At 41.3% G+C, this 20,322-nt stretch overlaps 2 protein-coding genes and 1 long non-coding RNA gene across 4 annotated transcripts in view; 1 reads left to right on the top strand and 2 right to left on the bottom strand.

The window, feature by feature from the left end:
* The window catches only part of SMIM43 (small integral membrane protein 43), a 245,669-nt gene that overhangs the window by 180,997 nt on the left and 44,350 nt on the right, over window positions 1–20,322 (bottom strand). The gene's annotated exons all lie outside the window — the stretch shown is intronic.
* On the top strand, window positions 1,915–12,520 carry LOC310852554. The gene is made up of 2 exons (XR_014568256.1): window positions 1,915–2,619; window positions 12,275–12,520. It is a non-coding gene; the product is annotated as an uncharacterized lncRNA (long non-coding RNA).
* ANXA5 (annexin A5) overlaps window positions 10,910–20,322 on the bottom strand; it is a 26,710-nt gene continuing 17,297 nt past the window's right edge. Inside the window, exons 7-13 of the mRNA XM_083755974.1 lie at window positions 19,175–19,254; window positions 18,154–18,210; window positions 14,470–14,563; window positions 13,876–13,971; window positions 13,402–13,460; window positions 12,811–12,933; window positions 10,910–11,760 (exon numbers count right to left, since the gene is read on the bottom strand). Of these exons, the coding sequence (XP_083612100.1) occupies window positions 11,698–11,760; window positions 12,811–12,933; window positions 13,402–13,460; window positions 13,876–13,971; window positions 14,470–14,563; window positions 18,154–18,210; window positions 19,175–19,254 (572 nt within the window). The 3' untranslated portion in view covers window positions 10,910–11,697. The remainder of the gene's footprint in view (window positions 11,761–12,810; window positions 12,934–13,401; window positions 13,461–13,875; window positions 13,972–14,469; window positions 14,564–18,153; window positions 18,211–19,174; window positions 19,255–20,322) is intronic.

Here is a 20,322-nt window from a genome sequence, read left to right as displayed (position 1 = left end):
CTGGGTTCTATAGCCTCTCTCTGTAAAGATTGAAATAAAAAAGGATTGTAAGAAACTTTTCCTTGTCTTTATCCTTTCCTGGGCAAACAGCTGGGAGCCACTGTCCGGAGTGCATGCAGGAGCCAGGCCCTGTGACCAATAGGACTTTGCAGGACTGCGGCCTTCCTCAGTTTGTTCTGAAGAACAGGTGAGGCCTCACAGGTGAGGCTGCTTGGTAACTCACTGCACCTGGCGGCAAGAGCCGGGAAGGGATATAAGGTCATCATTTGCCTTTGGCTCTTTGCCACAGCAACACGCTTCCTGCCTTGCTGAGTTTGGCATCTTGCCTCCTGATCCTCAGACCCTGGCTTCTTGACTTCCTACTTCTTGATCCTCAGACCCTGAACTTTGTGACTCCTTGCTTCCTGACCCTCGGACTCCTGGCTTCTGGACTCTTGTTCCTGCTCCCACCCCATCTTGCCCTCGGTCCCGAAGTCCTCAGCCGGGACTTCGATCACCTGCAGACCGAACTGTGACAGCTGCTGTCAGCACCTTGACAGTGGTTGCCTGAAGAATGGCTGCAACTGTGGCAAGGAGGAGTGAGAGGAGAGTCCAAGCAAAGGAGCTAATGGATTTCAACCACCACCACCACCTCCTCCACCACCTCCTCCTTTCCCTTTCTGCTGTATGGGGTGCCCGTGTGCATGCTCAAGAAAGAGAGGCAATATGCAAGAGAGGCAATACACATACTAGAACAGGGGTCAGCAACCTTTTTTCAGCTGTGAGCCGGTCCACCGTCCCTCAGACCATGTGGTGGGCCGGCCTATATTTTGAAGGGAAAAAATGAATGAATTCCTATGCCCCACAAATAACCCAGAGGTGCATTTTAAATAAAAGCACACATTCTACTCATGTAAAAACACGCTGATCCCCGAACCGTCCACGGGCAGGATTTAGAAGGCGATTGGGCCGCATTCGGCCGACAGGTCTTAGCTTGCCTACCTCTATGCTGGAGGGCAAACATTATTATTATTCATTCACTCAGAAATACAAGAACCTGGTGGAGGGTAGTGCAGGAGGGCCTGAGAGGAGGGGCAACCTCCCCCCAAACACATACCCTGATACATCCCATCAAAGCATTGGAAGAGCAATCCATATAACGTTTAAAAAAAGGGTGAGTGGACATTAGCGAGTCAATCACACCCACAAAATAACAGATCCGAGGGAGTTCTCAGCAAGGCAATGTCTTTGCGTGTGCACAGCCTGACTTTCAGTACATTGATTCGAATGTTCGCTGAGCTTTCTGCTTGTTTTCGTAAAGGCACATCAGCCTTCCCGAAGAAGAGCTTTGTTGTGCCTACGGTTGGTGCATCAAACGGGCATCTAAGTTTGTGTACAATCAGAAAACTCTCCCTTTTTTTGAATTTCAATGCAGCTGGCAGAATTGCAAAGAAAGATGACAGCTTCATCCTGCCCCAGGCCTGATATGCCCTTTCTTGGACAGAAATGAAAAGCACACCTGTTGAAAACAAGAGAACCTGCATTGATTATGTGGTTCATTTTGCAACTCCGTATGTTTGTTATGCAATAAACTCAGAGGTTCTTTTATGCAGCTTCACTCATTCTAAAATAAAAGAAGAATTGAAAAAGCAAAAGATTGAGTAATAGAATCCCACCTGGGGTTCTAGGAAAAATTTGGCTTCTGGGCAACGGGAGGGAGTTTGGGTTAGTTCAACTTTCAGACCAATGACAGGGGATTATGTACTTTACTGTTAGGAAGGGGAAAATAAAATACTTTAATGAATAAGCAGTAATTGAAGCAGTTCACAACATACCTTGAGAAAAGCTGAAACAACTGTTACCTTACAGCCTGATAAATAACTCACCATCACCATCTTGTGGACATAGCAAAGTAGGAGATTTGTCGGCTAATATGAATCACTTTAATGCACAAAGTTTCTATACGGAATAAATTTTCTAACATATGAAGTGAACCCTGTTCTATGTTTATTCTATGTTTCAACTGTGATTATGTTTCTTGCTTAACTGGCCTGAGAGATATGGGGTGCTTAAGCCTCTGGAATGGCGTCTCCTGTACAAAGATAAGAGTCATATTTGTCACTCCATGCCCTTTCTGCCTCTGTCCCCCCTTCTGCCACTTGCATGTGGCCCCTGGAACACTGGACATGAAGGCATGCAGCCATTGGGCTGAAAAATGACTCCCCAAGCTTATGGTGTTCCTTTCCCTGGTATCAGTACAGATAAGGAGTGAGCTCTACATCTTTTCAATAACAAACAGGGAAAGAGACAAAGAAAGCTGTCTTCACCGTTGCAGGAGCTAAGCAGGTTTTGATGCACCTCCCCAGCTGCTGCCATTGACTGTGGACTGCTTGTGATGTCACAAATGGCACATGGCAGATGTGTGGATCTATAAAGGTGGGCCATGGGGAAAGCCAAGGCAAAAGTCTTTAACCTTCCCAAAGAGGACAACAGCTGTGGCATTTATCACTGGGTGGTCTCTTTCCACATTAAGGAGAATTAGGAGACAGAAGGAGGTGGTCATCCCGCTGTTGTGGAATGATGAGAAGGAAGGTTTGCTTGCTGAGTGGAATTGCAGTTTGAACGTGGCTGATATCCATGGTGAGCAACTGGCTGGTGTCTGGCGATGGACCTGATGGAAGCTGGCAGATGTTGGTGGGTGGAAGCAGGGGGAGTTCACATTTGGATGCTGGCAAATGCCACAAGGCTGGAGCAGGGATATGGGAGAAATCAAAGTGTTAAAGTTGACTGAAAGTCCGGAGGTAGCATTGTTATCAATATATGATGGACTGGAAGGTTCACAAGCTATGAAGGACTTGCTCACAAATTTATTGACAGCTGCACAAGTTATTATAGCTAGGAAGTGGAAGGGGCAAGATGAATATAAAATGGAAGAATGGTATAAAGAGGTGTGGGATATAGCTATGAATGATAAATTAACATGTGTAATTAAGGTAAGAAGGGGAATATGCAGGAGAAATGATCCTGAGGAGATATGGAAGGTGTTTGTAGAATTTGTACTGTTAAAAAGCAGAGGGGTCAAACCATTGCAAGAGGTGTTGAAATTTTGGGAGGCTGGATAATGGAATGGTCTCGGGGGGAAATACAATAAAAAAATTTAAAAGGAAATTTTAATTTCCTTTTTAAATTTAAAAAGGAAAAGAACATTCTGACAGTAAGAGCAGTTTGACAGTATAAATGCTGGAAATGTAAGGAAAAAGAAGGAACCTTTTACCACATGTGGTGGATGTGTCCCAAGGTAAAAGACTTCTGGGAAATGATTTATAATGAACTGAAAAAAGTGTTGAAAAACACATTTATTAAGAAACCAGAAGCCGTTTTACTTGGTATAGTGGGGGGGGGGGTGAAATCCCCAAAAAGGATGTTACTTTTTTTTCTGTATGCCACAACAGCTGCGAGAATATTATTAGTGAAGAATTGGAAGAAACAAGATTTACCAACTATCGAAGAATGGCAGATGAAGATGATGAACTACAGTGGTACTTCGCAAGACGAATGCCTCGTAAGACAAAAAAACTCGCAAGACGAAAGAGTTTTTCGTTTTTTGAGTTGCTTCGCAAGACGAATTTCCCTATGGGCTTGCTTCGCAAGACGAAAACGTCTTGCAAGTTTGTTTCCTTTGTCTTAAAACTGTGCATTCAGGGGGTGCAGTTGCGACTTGACTTCGAGGAGCAACTCATAGCACGCGGTGTGGTAGCCTTTTTTGAGATTTTTGAAGACTTTGGTGATTTTTGAAGCTTTTCCAAAGTCCGTGCTTCGCAAGATGAAAAAATCGCAAGACAAAAAACTCGCAGAACGAATTAATTTCGTCTTGCGAGGTACCACTGTATATGGAACTTGCTGAACTGACTGGGAGACTCCGAGACCAGAGAGAAGAGACGGTTGAAGAAGATTGGAATAAAGAATATTTGAAAAAATATGTTAATATTTAAATATTAGAATAGCTTTGGAAGTGGATATAGGCTGTAGGGTTAGAAGTAGAAGATAGTGTATTTTATAATAATATTACTTGTAAGGGATAAAATGTGAAGTTTTTTATGGTAAAAGTAAGTGTGATAAAAAGTGGTTAAAAATTATGATATATGTAAACTGATAAAGATGAGAGAAAATGAAAATCAGATGGGGGGACTTGGGGAAAGCTCACCTAACAATGTTTAGAAAAAATAAGGATAAGACAAGAATTTGTATTGTTTATGTTGTTTATTTGTGTTATAAAATGAATTAACAAAAATTGAGGGGGGAGAGCAGTTTGACAGTGGAATGGACTCTAGCAGATGGTGGACTGTCCTTTCTAAGCAAAGGTTGGATGGCCATTTGTCAAGGATGTTTTAGTTGAGATTCCTTCATGGCTGGGAGTTGGATAAGATGAGCCTTGGGGTCACTTCCATCTCTAAGATTCTATGATTCTATGTTATTCACCACTCAGAAGAGAGGAACACTGTCGGGCCTAAAAATATCTTGGTGGTAATTAATTATAGCAGGGTGCCAGATCGCTCAACCTTCCTGTTTCTCCTTGAAGCAGTGCAAGACTTTGTTCCCTTTCCTCCAGGCTTTGGAAAAAATATGCTCAAACACACAGTCATGTGTGTTTTATATAACACCCACAATTCAAGTAAATTTATAAATTACACACAGAGAGACACACACACACATCCTAGCTTTCTAGGTCAGCTGTTATAATCTTGTTGCAAAGCAAATATTCTTGGGTATGTGAAACTTTTCAGAATTTATCCAACCTTAACTTGACTTTCATTTATCCAGTTGAAAGCATTCTGGCTTTGTCTTCATTTTCGGAGTCAGTGAAAATGAATTGTGTTATTTTGAAAACAAAGGGCTTCCGTGACAAACACCACCTCGGTATATAACAGTCTTGTAAACAAGACAGAAGTCAGCCCAGGGACTGAAACTGCTGAAGAATGTTGAAATTTGGTAGAGAATAGCTCTCATCAGCCAGGGATTTTAAACATTCAAATGAGAGCTGATTTTGAGAGGATAAAATTACAGTCTTTTTAAAATAGTCTACACTTAGGGCATAAGAGCACACCATTTACAAGTCTGAGAGCCTTTTAGATTTCATGAATGGGTGAACTTGCAATTCAGTTCTAAATGTTTGTACCGAAACATCTGCCAGCCAAAGCAGCAAAATGTTGCGGCATTACAATGGTGTGTATATCAGGCAATATGCACAAAGTGTGGACAAACACCCAGTCTTATCCTTGGAGCTCACCTTGGAAAACAACAGCAGAGGCAGATGCAGTGGTACAAGCCAGGATCCGGCCCCCAACGGTGTGAGTCTGTGTTGCATCTGACATTGCAGATCCTGCATTGTTCTATGGGTTAACCAGATTACTTCCATGCTCCCATGCAGCTCTACTATTCTATAATTCCACTATATTTACCAAGTTCATTGGAGCTAAATAGGCATAGGATTGACATCTATGCTTTTTACTTTATTTATTTGTACTTGATTCAGGCATCAGTTTCCCTCATAAGATTAGAGTCACATGAAGGATAGGAGCAATACACATGCTAGCTAGCTCTGCCTCCTTTGTTGCATCACTGGGCCCATTTCCATTGTGTTGGATGGCCAACGTTTGTAGAGGAATTGTACCAGAAACCTAAGCAAGCACAGCAGACTTCCTGACACCAAGGTGTTAAGAGCAATACGGATGGAAACAATGATAGTGACATGACAGAGGACAGGGGTGGAGCTAGTGCAGTAATCCCCACACTCCTGCATGTAATTCTGTGTGAACAGGGCTACTGTCTCCCTGACTCAGCAAGATCTGCCTGTAGATTCCCTTTTGTAGACCAAATGCAGAAACTCATCCATATTGTGATGAGCCTCTGGAGGTGACTCAACCAATGCAATTTCCACTCTAATTGCATCATGTGTGTAGGGATGCCCATTCCTGGGTCTTTTGAGGTTTAGACAGGAACATTCAGCACCTTCAGAAGGCAGATATTGATCCTGACTCTGTACCCTATTCCCAGTGCTTTTTTTCTTAAGGGTACTCTCATTCCTTCTGAGACTCAGGAAACACCATGACAGGAAATGAAGCCACCATTGGGGGTAGGAACAGAACTGATGATTCACCTAGAGAAGAAACTTATTTTTTTAAAAAAATAGTTTATTCTCCCATTAGATTCACAAAATGTTTAGGGGTATGCGTACCCCTGCATACCCCCAGAAAAAAAGCGCTGCCTATTCCTATTCCTTCATGGATATTCCTTCCTGATATTCCTTCATGGATGCACTGGAGAGCCGATTTGAGGAAGAAGTCTTCAGGAAGGAGTGGATTTGCAACTACTGAAGTTCATCTTTTGCAAAAAATATAAATCACAAGTTGAGAGCCTGAATGAGCAGGCTTTTGAGCACCAGGTGTAGGAACAGAAGCAATTCTTATTGACACTGGGAACTAATTTATGAATCAGCTGTGCAAACACTAGGATTCATTAGCAGAGATTAGCACAATTAGCTAGCTTCCATTCCTTTCCTCTTCCCTTACTAAAGTAATACCTTAATAAATACAAGCCACGTCCTTTTAGCTGATGTGCTCATTGTGTGCTGTGTGATCCTTCTGTACAGTTCAGGAAAGGCAATTCATGCCATTAGGAGATGTACTGCTTTTGAGTTGAACAGATGGAAAACTTATTCCAAGCATGACAAAACTGTAGCGCTGTTTTCACTACAGGTACTTGTATATATCCATCTCTTAGTCAACATCACTAATGAAAGTTTTCAGCAATAGCTGAATGCTTTAGAACAAAACAACACTATTTTCCAGCTATAATGTAATTGTGGTGCACAAATTGCTAGGCAAAATTTTATTGATACATGTCAGTAGAATTTGGGAGCAAACAGTTGCACAGAGTACCTGAGTAGTGTTACAGTTCAAGTGTTGAAACTGGGAATCCAAGATTGAAATCCCCACTGTGCCATGAAGCACACTGGATTATCTTGGGCCAATCAGTGCTTCTTAGCCTAACCTAAAATAGGAGAACCACAAAACCTACTTTGAGCTCCTTAGGAAGGAAAAGTGGGATATAAATGTAATAATAAATAAAATATAGCATATATTCAGAACAGAGTTCACTAATTATGCATATTACTATGGATCATATTGTTTATTCATGTTAGTGCACAGAATCCTGATGGTTGTTTTTTTGTTTTTTTTAAGTAACACAGATATATGAGTTCTGCAAATAATAGTCATGTTAATCCGAACAGTAATAAAGCTGGCAGAAGCTAGATGGCACCAGAACCATAAGTAAACCACATCTAAAGTCAGCCTGTACTGTTTGGACCATTTGCAAAGTAAGGAAGATCTGTCTCCAAGACTAGTTTTGTTAGGAAAGGCCTTTCTTCTTCTTCTTCTTCTTCTTCTTCTTCTTCTTCTTCTTCTTCTTCTTCTTCTTCTTCTTCTTCTTCGCTACTGCCAACACCAGAATCTTAAGATATTTTTGATGCAAGGCACAAATGAGGAAGAACTGCTTTTCGTCCTCCCTCTTTTTTTCCTTTTCCTTTTTGTCCGCACCAAGATTCTAGATTTGATTTGCTCATCTGGGTGCAGAGCAGTTTTTTCACAAAATATGCAGCCAAGCAATCTTGAAAAATAGATGCAAATGGATAAGAGGTTTGTCGGAACAATTTGTCAGAAGAAAAGAGGAAATAAAAAAGGAGGTAAGAATATGAAAATTTAAGGTTATTTTTAGCTCTTTTAATGGTATGTTTGTAAGGATGTAAAAAGGAGTTTCAAAATTATTATTGTTTCAATATGAGAGAATCCTATTTTGCACTGCCTTTTTTTGGTTGAGTTATTGTTTAGCAGGAGTTGGGGGTTTTTTAGCTGTGATTGATATTGCTTTTTTGTATCTTTATTTTTAGAACTTACATGGAAATTGTTCGATTTGTTTCTGTACTTTTGATGTGTTTTATTTATTGTTTATCACTACTTTTGTTTTATTTGTAACTGCGATTTTTTTCCAAGTTGTAAGCTGCCTTGAGGATGGTTTTAACAATGGAAAGGCAGCTTACAAATAAAATGACATATGTATGTATGAGATGGGAGTACTAGATAATGCTGTATTAGCATTTGCAATTTTCATTACCAAATATTAAGTAGAAACTGATTCTTGCCAATAGCTACAATGTTCAAAAAGCTTCCTTCGTTGTCTGCAAGTTACTCCCTCTGGTTCTATTCCCCAACACTTACTTTCTTTCTGCCTACTACTATATTGTGTAACAGCTACCACTGATTCAATGCCATTAGCTTCCTTCTTAAAGAGTTTCCATAATCCAGTGTGTAAGAAATTGTGAATAAACAACTTCTATAAAGAAAAAGATTGAGTTGAAGCATGTTGATAGCCTTAATACATAACAGCACAAGAATCGGGTCATTGGCCATTCTGAAATATACAAACTGGGGAAGAATGCACTTTTTTCTAAAATTGAAACTGATTTGTAAAAGACATCCCCAACTCTTTGTAAAACCAAAAGATATTCAAGGCTATTTTTAAAAACTACAACAAATTCTTTTTAACTTATTGCAGTAATACAATGGTACCTCGGGGTTACAGACTCTTCAGGTTACAGACGCTTCAGGTTACAGACTCCGCTAACCCAGAAATAGTACCTTAGGTTAAGAACTTTGCTTCAGGATGAGAACAGAAATTGTGCAGCGGCAGCAGAAGGCCCCATTAGCTAAAGTGGTACTTCAAGGTTAAGAAGAGTTTGAGGTTAAGAATGGACCTCCAGAACAAATTAAGTTCTTAGCCCGAGGTACCACTGTACCTATAAAAGCACATTTACTAAATGTCTGAAATTCATTGTTTACACTGCACTGTATACAGTACACTGAAGTACTAGAATGATTTAAGAAAAGGGCAAGAAAGCAGCCCTGAATAATAGCAACTCAAAGTCAGGCGAGCACACAGACCTGACTCTGCACCAAATCCATACCAGCAGATTATGTGGAATGGGCTGGTGCCTGTCAGAGACTACTCATCTCCAGGGGGACACAGGTGACACTGTGGTCTAAACCACTGAGGCTCTTCGGCTTGCCAATCGGAAGGTTGGTGGTTCGAATCCCCGCGACAGGATGAGCTCCCGTTGCTCTGTCCCAGCTCCTGCTTACCTAGCAGTTCGAAAGCACATCCAAGTGCAAGTAGATAAATAGGTACCGCTGTGGTGGGAAGGTAAATGGCATTTCCATGCACTTTGGTTTCCGTCACAGAGTCCTGTTGAGCCAGAAGCGGTTTAGTCATGCTGGCCACATGACCTGGAAAGCTGCCTGTGGATAAATGCCGGCTCCCTCGGCCTGAAAGTGAGATGAGCGCCGCAACCCCATGGTCACCTTTGACTGGAAGTAACCATCCAGGGGTCCTTTACCTTTTTTTTACTCATCTCCATCCTTCTGATACCTTGTGTGCTCAGCATGACAAGCGCCATTGAACCCATTAGCTTTACATCTGAAAAAGAAGAAAGGCAATAGCTGCCAAATGAATGGCCATAGTTTAAGATCTTTGTTGTTATTTTATTGTAATTTTGTGTTGTGAACTGCCCTGAGATTGATGGGTATAGGGTGATATACAGATTTAATAAATAGTAATGTGTGAAGCCCTGTTCCAAATGGGTCCAGTCAGTCTCTGTCTCTGTCTGTCTGTCTGTCTGTCTCTCTCTCTCTCTCTCTCTCTCTCTCACACACACACACACACACACACACACACACACACAAGCTAATGAGAACCGAGGGGGGGGGATCTGAGTGATGCAGTATAGCAGTGGAAGGCAGAAAGGATGATAAGAGTTCAGTAACCCCTGAACTGTGACACCTTCCACAGCACCTCTGGAAAAGGTTTTGGGTTGCCAGCTGCACTGAGTGCCAAGGTACAGAACCTCTTGTTCTGAGAGTGTGTTTTATGCTCTGCCTGTTCTGCAGTGACCTCCCTTTCTCCTTAGGCCCCACAAGATTCTGGCTGTGGGCCTGGGTCATGAGAGAGTCTTCCCATGAGTCATCTCAATGTGCAAGCTGTTCTTTAAAAACTTAAGATTTTTATGCTTTTTAGAAGCACTTTGGCCTCTCAGAAGCATGTTTCTGTCATGATGGAAGCAGCCCAAATGCCAGCCGTTACTGATTCCACACTTGGCTAATTGCCGTAACTGGGGTTGGAGAAGGGAAAATAACCTACGTATGCCATTGTACGTAGACTGCAATTCCCCTGAAGGACCAAAAGAAAAGGACATGGCATAGGGCAGAGAATTAAGTATTCTGAAAAATCTCTGCTTTCATTTTTTTTTTTAAAAGGAACCATGAGAGTTGTGAAGATAAGCTAAAAAGTCTGAAGGTACCTGTCTGGTGAAATTCAGGGCATCAGAAGGGTTGGTGATGAAGATTTCTAGTGGTTGGAGGTGGAACTTTAAAAAAATAAAATATGTTTGATTATTATTATTTTTGTTAACTTTGTGTTAAATATGTATTCTGCAGTTGACCTCCTTTGCAATGTTTTATTTTGAAATCTTTTAATATTTTAGTTTTCTGTTAGTTATGTTCATTTGACTGTATATTTGACTTCCTTTACATTGTTCTATTGGTGTTTTATTGATGTTTTAATATGCTGTAAACCGCTTTGAGATTTTTCTTAAAAATATAAAGCAGTATAGAAATGAAACAAATAATAATAATAATAATAAAATAATAATAATAATAATAATAATAATAATAATAATAATAATAATAATAATAATTTCAGCGATCCACATAGTTCTTCTCTCCTACACATAGAATAGAACTGGAACAAATTCTACAAAAATGAGGAGATATTCTGGGGAAGAATTGCTTAATAAAACCAGAAGCATTCAGAAAGCTCATAGTTTGTGGGTACATTTTATTGGTCCTCCATATATCATTTAGTAGGCTTTTTGTTCCTTTTAATAGCACCAAATCATTACAATACATGAAGATCATGCATAGGTCACAATTTCAAAGCCATTACTGGAAGCATTCTGCAAATTAGTACAAATGCAAAAATATAGTTCAGGTTAAAAAGTAATTTGGTTTTAGTTATTGGAATGTCTTTTAGTTCCTTTTTTTTTTTTTTGCAAAATAATAACAAAAGGCACCAGATTCCTGGCTTCCAACATGGTTTTCAAAACAAGGGGAACACATTTATACAAGAGGCACTTTGCATTAAATTATTTTACACAAAAGAGGCTGAATCCAGACTATGTTAGTTGCATTAAGTCCCCATTGAGTTAAATGGGACTTAAGTCATGACTAGCTTGTCACATTGATCTCAATGTGCAACCAGCATAGCCTGATCCCAGCCCCATGACTTCCAACTGGCCGGCTTAATCTTTTCAAGAGCAGCCTGCACGTTAACATTGTATAAAACTAACATAAAATACTATCAATGAAAAACAGGCAGTTCCCTAGAAAGGAGTGGCAATACTATGAATGGGATCCGATATGGATTTCAACAGTAAGTGTTACTATATCATCATACTAATGATATGCACATTGTGTCTGATAGCAAGGATATCCATGAGAAACACACAAAAAGGCTGCAGCTGTAAATGCCAATGGAAAGCTTAGCCATACAAAGCGGGAAGGAGGCACAAGGCAGGAGTTAAGATTCTGGCTTTCATATCGTCGTCAGTTAGTCATCTTCACCACCACAGAGCAGCAAAAGGCCTTTTCTGTAATCACCAGATGTATCTTTCTACAAATCAAAAGACAGGGATCAAATGGCAATGAGTCAGTAATGATTCAGGGGAAAATTCTTGACAAATGACAGCTTTTCTACCACAGGAAATCCATTTGTATGACTATCCACTCGGGAATGGTAAGCAAAAGTTCTCCAGAAAGCTATTTATTTGGTGCAACATATATTTTTATAAAATGCAAAAGCAAAACGAGGGAACATCTATTTGCCTTCCAATGGCAGACCAAAAAGTCATAACTCTAAACATTACAAGGAGGATTTAAACAACTTTGATATCCTTTAGCGAATGCAGGCAAAGGGGAAGGCCCTATGTACACATCAATTAAACCAGAATACTTGTATTTAAGCCAATTAAGGGTGCAATCATATGGCTGCAAGGAGGGAATGCCAGCGGGCATACAGATGTCCCTGTTCATGGGTGAGGAGGAAGATTTGACTCCATATGACCCTTCCTTGCCGCTGCAGAAACCTCCACCACCCTTGCCTAACTGATTTTTGCCTTGCATTACAGATGCTGACATACTGACATCAGTAGACGCAAGGGAAGATGCAGCAGATACATTGCAGCAAAGCTATGAATCTGAAGGAGCCACAGGTTTCACAGTCCCCTGACACTCTCCCCACACCCAAAATGGGGGGTGGGGACATAAATTCACCAACATCAGGACTGGTGTATCTTCCCTTCCATTGGCAACAACAGGAGGGGGGAATCCTTTAAAAGGGAGGGAGGAAGCCTGGAAATAAAAGGGAAACACTACTCTGTCTTCACTTCCGTGGACAAACTAGTTTGCCTGCCTTTAGTTTTCCCTCCTGACACGGGACTGGGAGGTTGCCCAGGAATGGGAGCCAACATAAGCTAGCTGCCTACATGCCTCATGGTGGCATATTTCACATGTATTGGAAAGTGGACTTTTTTTTCTATTTGCAAAATTGTAACAGTTGTACAGCCAAAATACAAACAGGCCACATTCCATTTTAAAAAGAAAAGAGCCGCAGCAGTCAGTATTTCCCATTCAAAAAGAGAATGAAATACAAAGCAAGTCGTACCTGAATTGCATGGTACAAAGATTTTGCAAAATTTCTTCTGAACGCCTGTCTGATGTCCAGCAGATCAATTTCACTCCTTGAAACTACGATCCTGATCAGGGTATCGTCATCAGTGCCAGCCCCCTGGTAAAATCAAAAGGGAACCCATTTTAAACAACCCATTAAGAACATAATCTACTTTCAGGTACCATTCATTTCAGCTGGAGAGCATCGTGCACATGCTTCATTTTCCCCACTGAAGTCAGTGAAACTAAAGGGCTTAACTTTGGCCACTAAGCGAATAGCTGCACCTGAGAATGTCACACAGAATACATATACAATAGAGATACTTGAAGAATGTATATAATACCTTGAGGATTAATAGTCCTTGCTGTTGAAGTTAGGAGATTTTATCACAATTGCATGAAATAGAATCCTGAATCACTGCACTATATTAATGGGGTGAGCTCTCTATAGAGCATCCAGTGCTCAGCATAAAAAAAAGTCAGGAAAAAGTCAACATTTTTCCACCCTCATTTCGTTTCCAATTGGAAACTTGTCCTTTAGAAAGAAAGAAAGAAAGAAAGAAAGAAAGGTAAAATAAGTACTCACTTTCATTGCATAAAACAGTGATTCAGCAAGATATGCAGGAACACTACGGACACTTTTCACTGAAAGGGGAAAAAACAATCCAGTTCAGTTTGAAAACAGTGAAAAATAACTTTATCTGAATGGCATGGTGCTTCACACAAAAAGGCACCTTCCAGTATTTCCATAACAGGGCACAACAGTGAGCTATGCCACGATTCTGTGTACATCTACCTGGGAGTAAAGCCCTCTGAACACAATGGGATTCACTTCTGAGTAGATGTGCAGATTTGCCCTGCTATCTCCTTGCGCTGTTGTGGAGTCTAGAATTCAGAGCCCCATGTTAAATAAAAAATAAAAAGCAAGCAAGCATCACGTCTGAATCAGATTACCAAGACACCATTTTGTTTCTTTGATCAGCACATTGTGCTGCTTTCCACCCAACAGCTTGCTTGCAGTTCTCATAAATAGTGCATCGCAACTAGGACTGCTCATTACCAACTGCCAGCAGAAGCTTCTCTAGTGGACCAGAAGTTTCACGGTCGATTGTCTCTTCAATTTGGAAGCCAGAGATAGTCATATATTTGTCAAAGACTGAAAGACACAAAAGGAATACATAGCAATTATGTGTATTTTACATATTGCTTCCTTTCTGCTTTTCCAAACAAACATAACAAGCCCATCCAAACACAATCAACCTTTGGGCAGAAGAGTTGAAGGAAGCTAGGATAGTAATGAATTCAAGTGTTCAGGAAAGTAACATGGATCATTCTACTTAAGACTGAAAGTAAGGAGTGTATTATCTATATCCCCACAATCTGCTAGCATGTCAAGGAGAAATGTTCTAAACCAGGTCAAGTTCACCTTGGATCAGAACCAGGGCACCCCACACAGAAAACCAAGACCTGGTTTTTGTTGAAGCTCCCCCCCCCCCCACTTGCACGTCCAGTATGATGATTAAGTAAAGGGACCCCTGACCATTAGGTCCAGTCGTGGACGACTCTGGGGTTGCGGCGCTCATTTCGCTTTATTGGCCGAGTATGATGATTGCAGTCCTTTAAAAAGAGAGCCCAAAATGTTAGTTCTCCTCACCCTTCCTTAAGTGAGTCACACTGCGAGTCCCCAGGATGGTGATGAACTTTTCTTCATCGGTTCCCCATTTCAGCTCACCAGCTCTAAACAGCTCCTGTTAAAATCAGAAGAAGAAAATAGAGTTAAGGTTTTCTCTCCCAAAAGCAAATGTACTTTACCATATTGTGAAGAAAACCACCAGAGGGGAAAAGCTTTAGCCACAAAGCCCTTAAATGTCTGAGGGGAGGCTTAGGCTTGGGACTTAAGACCAAAGAGCTTAACTCCACTCTACTTAGGCACAGAAGTTTTGAACTATCCCTTATAGAACTACATTTACCACATTCATTCTTCTGGAATGATACCTTATCACAGTAATAGATCAAGGTTTTTTGGGGGGGTCCCTTGGACAAGATACCTCAATGCCCCCTTTCACCCTTTCCCCACTCTTAGTTTCATTACTTATATATTTGTCACCCTGGGCTCCTTCAGGAGGAACGATGGGATCTAAATCGAAATAACAACAACAACAGCATGCTTCATAATGAAATTGCCTCCTCTTTTAATAAATGCCTTTTGGCTGTTTTTATACAATCAATCTGTGTTTAAGTACAGTGGTACCTCGGGTTACATACGCTTCAGGTTACAGACTCCACTAACCCAGAAACAGTACCTTGGGTTAAGAACTTTGCTTCAGGATGAGAACAGAAATCGTGCTCTGGTGGTGCAGAAGCAGGAGGCCCCATTAGCTAAAGTGGTGCTTCAGATTAAGAACAGTTTCAGGTTAAGAATGGACCTCCGGAACGAATTAAGTACTTAAGCCAAGGTACCACTGTACAATCATTCCAAGGACTGCTATTTGTGAAAGGGGGTCAATTATGGTCAGTCACATATCATCCATTTCACACCCTTTCTTGAAATATGAATGATTCATACATTAAAATGTCAGTGGCTTCCCATGTGATCTAGCAAGAGACCATAAATGGTGCTTAATTTAAGGACCTTTCCAAGACAAGATGCACTGGCAGTTGCTGGAACTTCACTACTTGGGTTAGAAACGTATAAATATCATGAAGCAGGAAGGCTGCATGCAATCATCTAGCTCAACTGCTTCTATAAAACAGACCTATCCACTAACAAATCCCCAGGATCCAGAGTTTCTTGTGGCACAAAGCAGTTAGCTGTTTAAATAAGGTGTGTCACACTGGTAAAGGGAGTAACCATTTTGCATACTGCAAAGTTGAAGTACTCGCACGAGCTTAATGCTTCGCCATCACATTATTCAAGTGATCCTGGATTTGTGTCATGGCAAAAGCAGACTTGTGTCAATCTTGCTACTCAAACAACCAACAGTCCCAAAAGGCAATGTCAATATATTATTTTGGAGAACCTCATTAAATGCCCCACTCACTATGGCTTTTCAACAATCCTTTTGCATGCTCTATAGAACGGGGGCAGCAACCTTTTTCAGCCATGGGCTGGTCCACCATTCCTCAGACCATGTTGTAGGCCAGACTATATTTGGGGGGGGAATGAACGAATTCCTATGCCCCACAAATAACCCAGAGATGCATTTTAAATAAAAGGACACATACTACTCATGTAAAAACACACTGATTCCTGGACCGTCCACAGGCCAGATTGAAAAGACGATTGGGCAGCGTCCGGCCCACAGACCTTAGGTTGCCTACCCCTGCTATAGAACATAGGAAGCAGCCATATATAACTGGTCAGGCCAATGGTTCATCTGGCTCAGCACTGTCAACACTGACTGGAAGCAGCTCTCAACAGTTTCAGGTAAGTGTGTTTCTGGAGATGCAAGGAAATGAACTTTTGGCATGCAAAGCAGGTGCTTTACCAGCTATGGCCCCCCACTTGTCTACCAGGGTGTCTGTCCTGGCCATAGACCTAGACCATGGAAGGTCACCAGGTCCCATTTTGTAGCGGGCAAAACATAGTGTAACACTAGGGTGGAGGTGTATGCTCACTCTCTCATTTAAGAGGAATACTGCTTGCAAAGACACACTGCAGCTAGAAATACAGTAGTGGGATATCACTGGCCAAGTCCAAGCAGTACTTAATTTTAAAAAATCAATACCACATCGCATTTTAAAAAATACTCTCAAGGGAGGTTGAAATACTACTGAATTTTAATTTTAATTTTTTAAGAAAGGTACCAGAATGAAGGATACTTTGGGAACCATGAAAACCTGCCCAGGGAGGAACCTCCTCTTGGCAAGAAAAAAAAATTAAAATGGAAAGCGATAACATTTGATGAACTTGTCCTGTGATGAAGCAGCTAAGATTACTATAATTAACTTCCCAGCCAGTCTGCTCTAAAATACAGTGTGACCTAAGCGACTACTTTGTTGCTACCACTCCTTTTTCCTGTTTGTAAACCAACTCAGAGCTTACACACACACACACACACACACACACACACACACACGGAGAACCATGGAAAATGTTATTCATCTGCTTCCCAAAAAGAATCCCATCAAAGTAATTTTACATGAATGGTTTTAGCACTCACTCCACCCTCTTATGAGTCACCCCTAAGATCTGAATTAACACATATACTATGACACACAAGCGGGACTTGCAGCACGTTGCAAAATGGAACACCCTCGTTCAGGATACCCCATTCTCTTCCCTCTTGCTTTTCCATTTCGAATCATGGGATAGTCAGCCTTCTACAGGCATTGAACATGCTCAGTTCTGGGGTGTTGGTGGGTCCCATCTCCTTCCCACTTATCTTTTTTTAATGTTAAGAGTGGTGCAGTTGGGTTGGTACACACGCTGGAGCAGATTTTGGGGTGTGTGCAGGAGGAGAAGAGGAGACAGAAGTCCAATTGCATCTGTGGACCCTACTGGTGCAGCACTGGATACAACCCTATGACTTTGTTGCACGTCAGAATGAAGCACGGCCAATCTCTGACCCAGTATAGCTGTGCGGCAGTGTAGATTAGTGCCACACTCAGCATGTTCCTACTGAATGACCCAAGGCCAGATGGGATGCAGCAAAATGGTCCCTCTAACAGGCCAGTCAAGGCTCAGCCAAACATTTTCTAGAGAGAACCACCAGCTTACATTTAAAGAGTTTGGGACCTCATCAAAAGAGGAAGGTGAACCTGCACCCCCTTCTTTCTTATTGTTTGGGAGGGGGAGAGCTATTAACGTTCTTGAGCCTCTATCAGGCTGCTGGCAGTTTTCCCAGAATGGAAAGAAATTGATGGCCACCACACCCAAAAAAGTGAGGTTCACTCTTTTTTGGTTGCAGCTATTTCTTTCCCTAAAGGCACCTCAGAATGGATCATTCTGGGGGGGAAACGAAAATGGTGGCTGCAAGCTTAACAGAGGCTCAGTAAGTTGCATCAAAACACTCCAGGAATTCTCACTTGCAAAAATATTCAAAATGTCTGCCTTTTACAGGCTGAGAACAGGGCTCTGAAATGCAGGGGCCCTTCGGGACCAGCTCCAAACAGTGCTTCCTTTATTTGCCAAGTTTGTACAATGCAGTGACTGCAGAATGTAAGGGAAATAAAAATAATGGGAAGGCCTTAATTCTCCATGCACGCACAACTGAATGGGCTGCAGATCTACATTTCCATGCTCGAACTGCACTCTCAAAGTGAACTTCTACTTGCATGTATTTTTAGGGTGCTTTTTCAAAAACACTTGGGGGAAAGGACAAGTAGAGAGTCTTACCTGAGCATCTTTCTCAACCAGCGCCTCATTCACTTGGCCATCGGGGTCTCTATTGGCCTAAATGGGATAAAAGGGGGGGGGACAGAATGGGTTCATGAATATAATGAAAGAGATTAATATACTTAGGTATAAAAATTCTGCACTGTTGAAAAAGGTTTTGATATGGCAAAGAGAAACACAAGAAGCTGCTGTATACTGAGTCAGACCGATGGTTCAATCTAGCTCAGCATTGTCTAAACTGACTGGTAGCAGCTCTCCAGAGTTTTGGACAGGAAGTTTCTCCAAGTTCTACATGGAGATGGCGGGAATTGAACCTGGGACCTTATGCGTGTAAGACAGATGCTCTACCGTTGAGCTATGGTCCTTCCCAAAGAGTTTTTTGCAGCCACCTCGGCCTTCATTGGTAGGCACTGTGCATGAGCTACACACGCCCTATGTGATTCACTGTCTCCAGTATGCAAATAGACAGAGCCAAGCTGTGCATGGGCACCATGTTGCATTTGAGCTATGGATACTAAACAAACAGGCCAAGACCAAAGGGAAAATCTGTTGGAAAGTACCCTTACTGTCAATGTTGTTGAGAGGATGGCACATTTGGACAAGAGACACCCATCGTGCAATAGTAACCTTTTCTACAGTACTACTAAAACTGGCATAGGGGTTCCAAGGAGCAGGTACAAAGGAGGAAAGGAAGGGGGAAAGTCACTTTTTTAAAAAAAAGGTAAGTGGAAAGGGTGAAGATGGTCTAGGAAATTGGGACAGGACCTCAGAACGTACAACATTCATGCTCTTTGATTCATGTTTTCCTTCCACCCAGTGTTCTATGGGACACAGGCTATTAGGGGGAAATGTCTGAACTATACCCTTAAAGAATCAAGGACCCACGTATAAACAGGCTTGGGGGAGATGAATCCCACCCCCCACAAAACATATACTGGAGTCATAATGCAGAGATTCCACTTTAAACAAAGCAACCTTTGCCTTGAATTTCCTGCTTAAGCCATCTACTGTAGATGCTTACCTGAAGAAGAACTACCAGCATCCTCTGATAGAAACCAGAAGTGTCTGAAGTTACATGATCTTCTAAGTCAGCTTCATATTCTGCAAAAAAAAAGGGAACACACCCATCACTGTACAAAATGTGAGCCACTCTATGTTGATGTCATATATATGTATATAAAACAACTAGAATGGCAATTCTCCCCAGTATGTTTTTTATGAATGAAAACATATATTACATACATTACGTTCCTCACAAAAATGTGTGCATCTGCACTAAATTGCACCAGGGCCTTCTTTTTTAAAGAAGTTGCACTGATGTGGAAATGTAGTGAACTGAAGACTGGAAAAAGGAGAAACTTAAACAGACATTGACACATGGGTCACTTTCATGCATTCAGCTATTCATGCACAACTGCCCCTTTACAGACAACCACACTGAACAAGTGGATGTGGCAGAGGCAAGGCCATTGGTGCTCCTTCTTCTTCATGCAAGATATCTATGTGGAGGTAAGGTGCGAACTGGGCTTCTGATATTCTTCTACCCTCCCTCCATGCAAACAGTTTCCCACCCCTGAGATCAGACATGCTCATTGATACTACAAGTCACACAGCTACCCAAAGCTAACCATCTGCAGATTCCTCCTCTATAGTAGAGCTACCAGAGAGCCTATCTGAAAAGAGAAACTGCAGCACAAGAACAACAGTGTGAATTGGTTGCCTCACTCTATTATGCTTTGTGATATTTTCCTCCCCCTTAAAAAAGCAATCCCATCCAATTGACTGTATTGACTGTAACTTATAAACAATGCTGATTTCTCAAGCGAAAGGGTGGCCTTAATAGCGCTTTGAACCAGGAAATAAATACTTTATCTACAATCAATGGTTCAGAATAAGCCTTTTCAAATCACTAAGTGGTACCGAATTCCCTCTTTCACATGTTGTTAGAATCCTGTTCGTTGACTGAATTAAATTCTAAAGAAAATGCCAAAGGAAGAAATTCAATTATGTAGTGCAAAGCACAAGAATGTGCACCCAAAACAAGGCATTTGAAGCTTTTACAAGCCTTATCTCTCTAAGTACTGAAGTTGCATTCTGTATATTTTCCACTTTCCTTATTCTATTATTTCATGCACAGACAAAAGTTCCTGCAATTACAATAGCGTTTCA

The sequence above is a fragment of the Podarcis gaigeae genome (genome assembly GCF_964106915.1).
Source record: "Podarcis gaigeae genome assembly, chromosome: 9".
In the NCBI taxonomy this organism is placed as follows: Eukaryota; Metazoa; Chordata; class Lepidosauria; order Squamata; family Lacertidae; genus Podarcis; species Podarcis gaigeae.
Note: the sequence above shows the minus strand (reverse complement) of the source record. Positions and strands in the feature narration are given on the sequence as shown.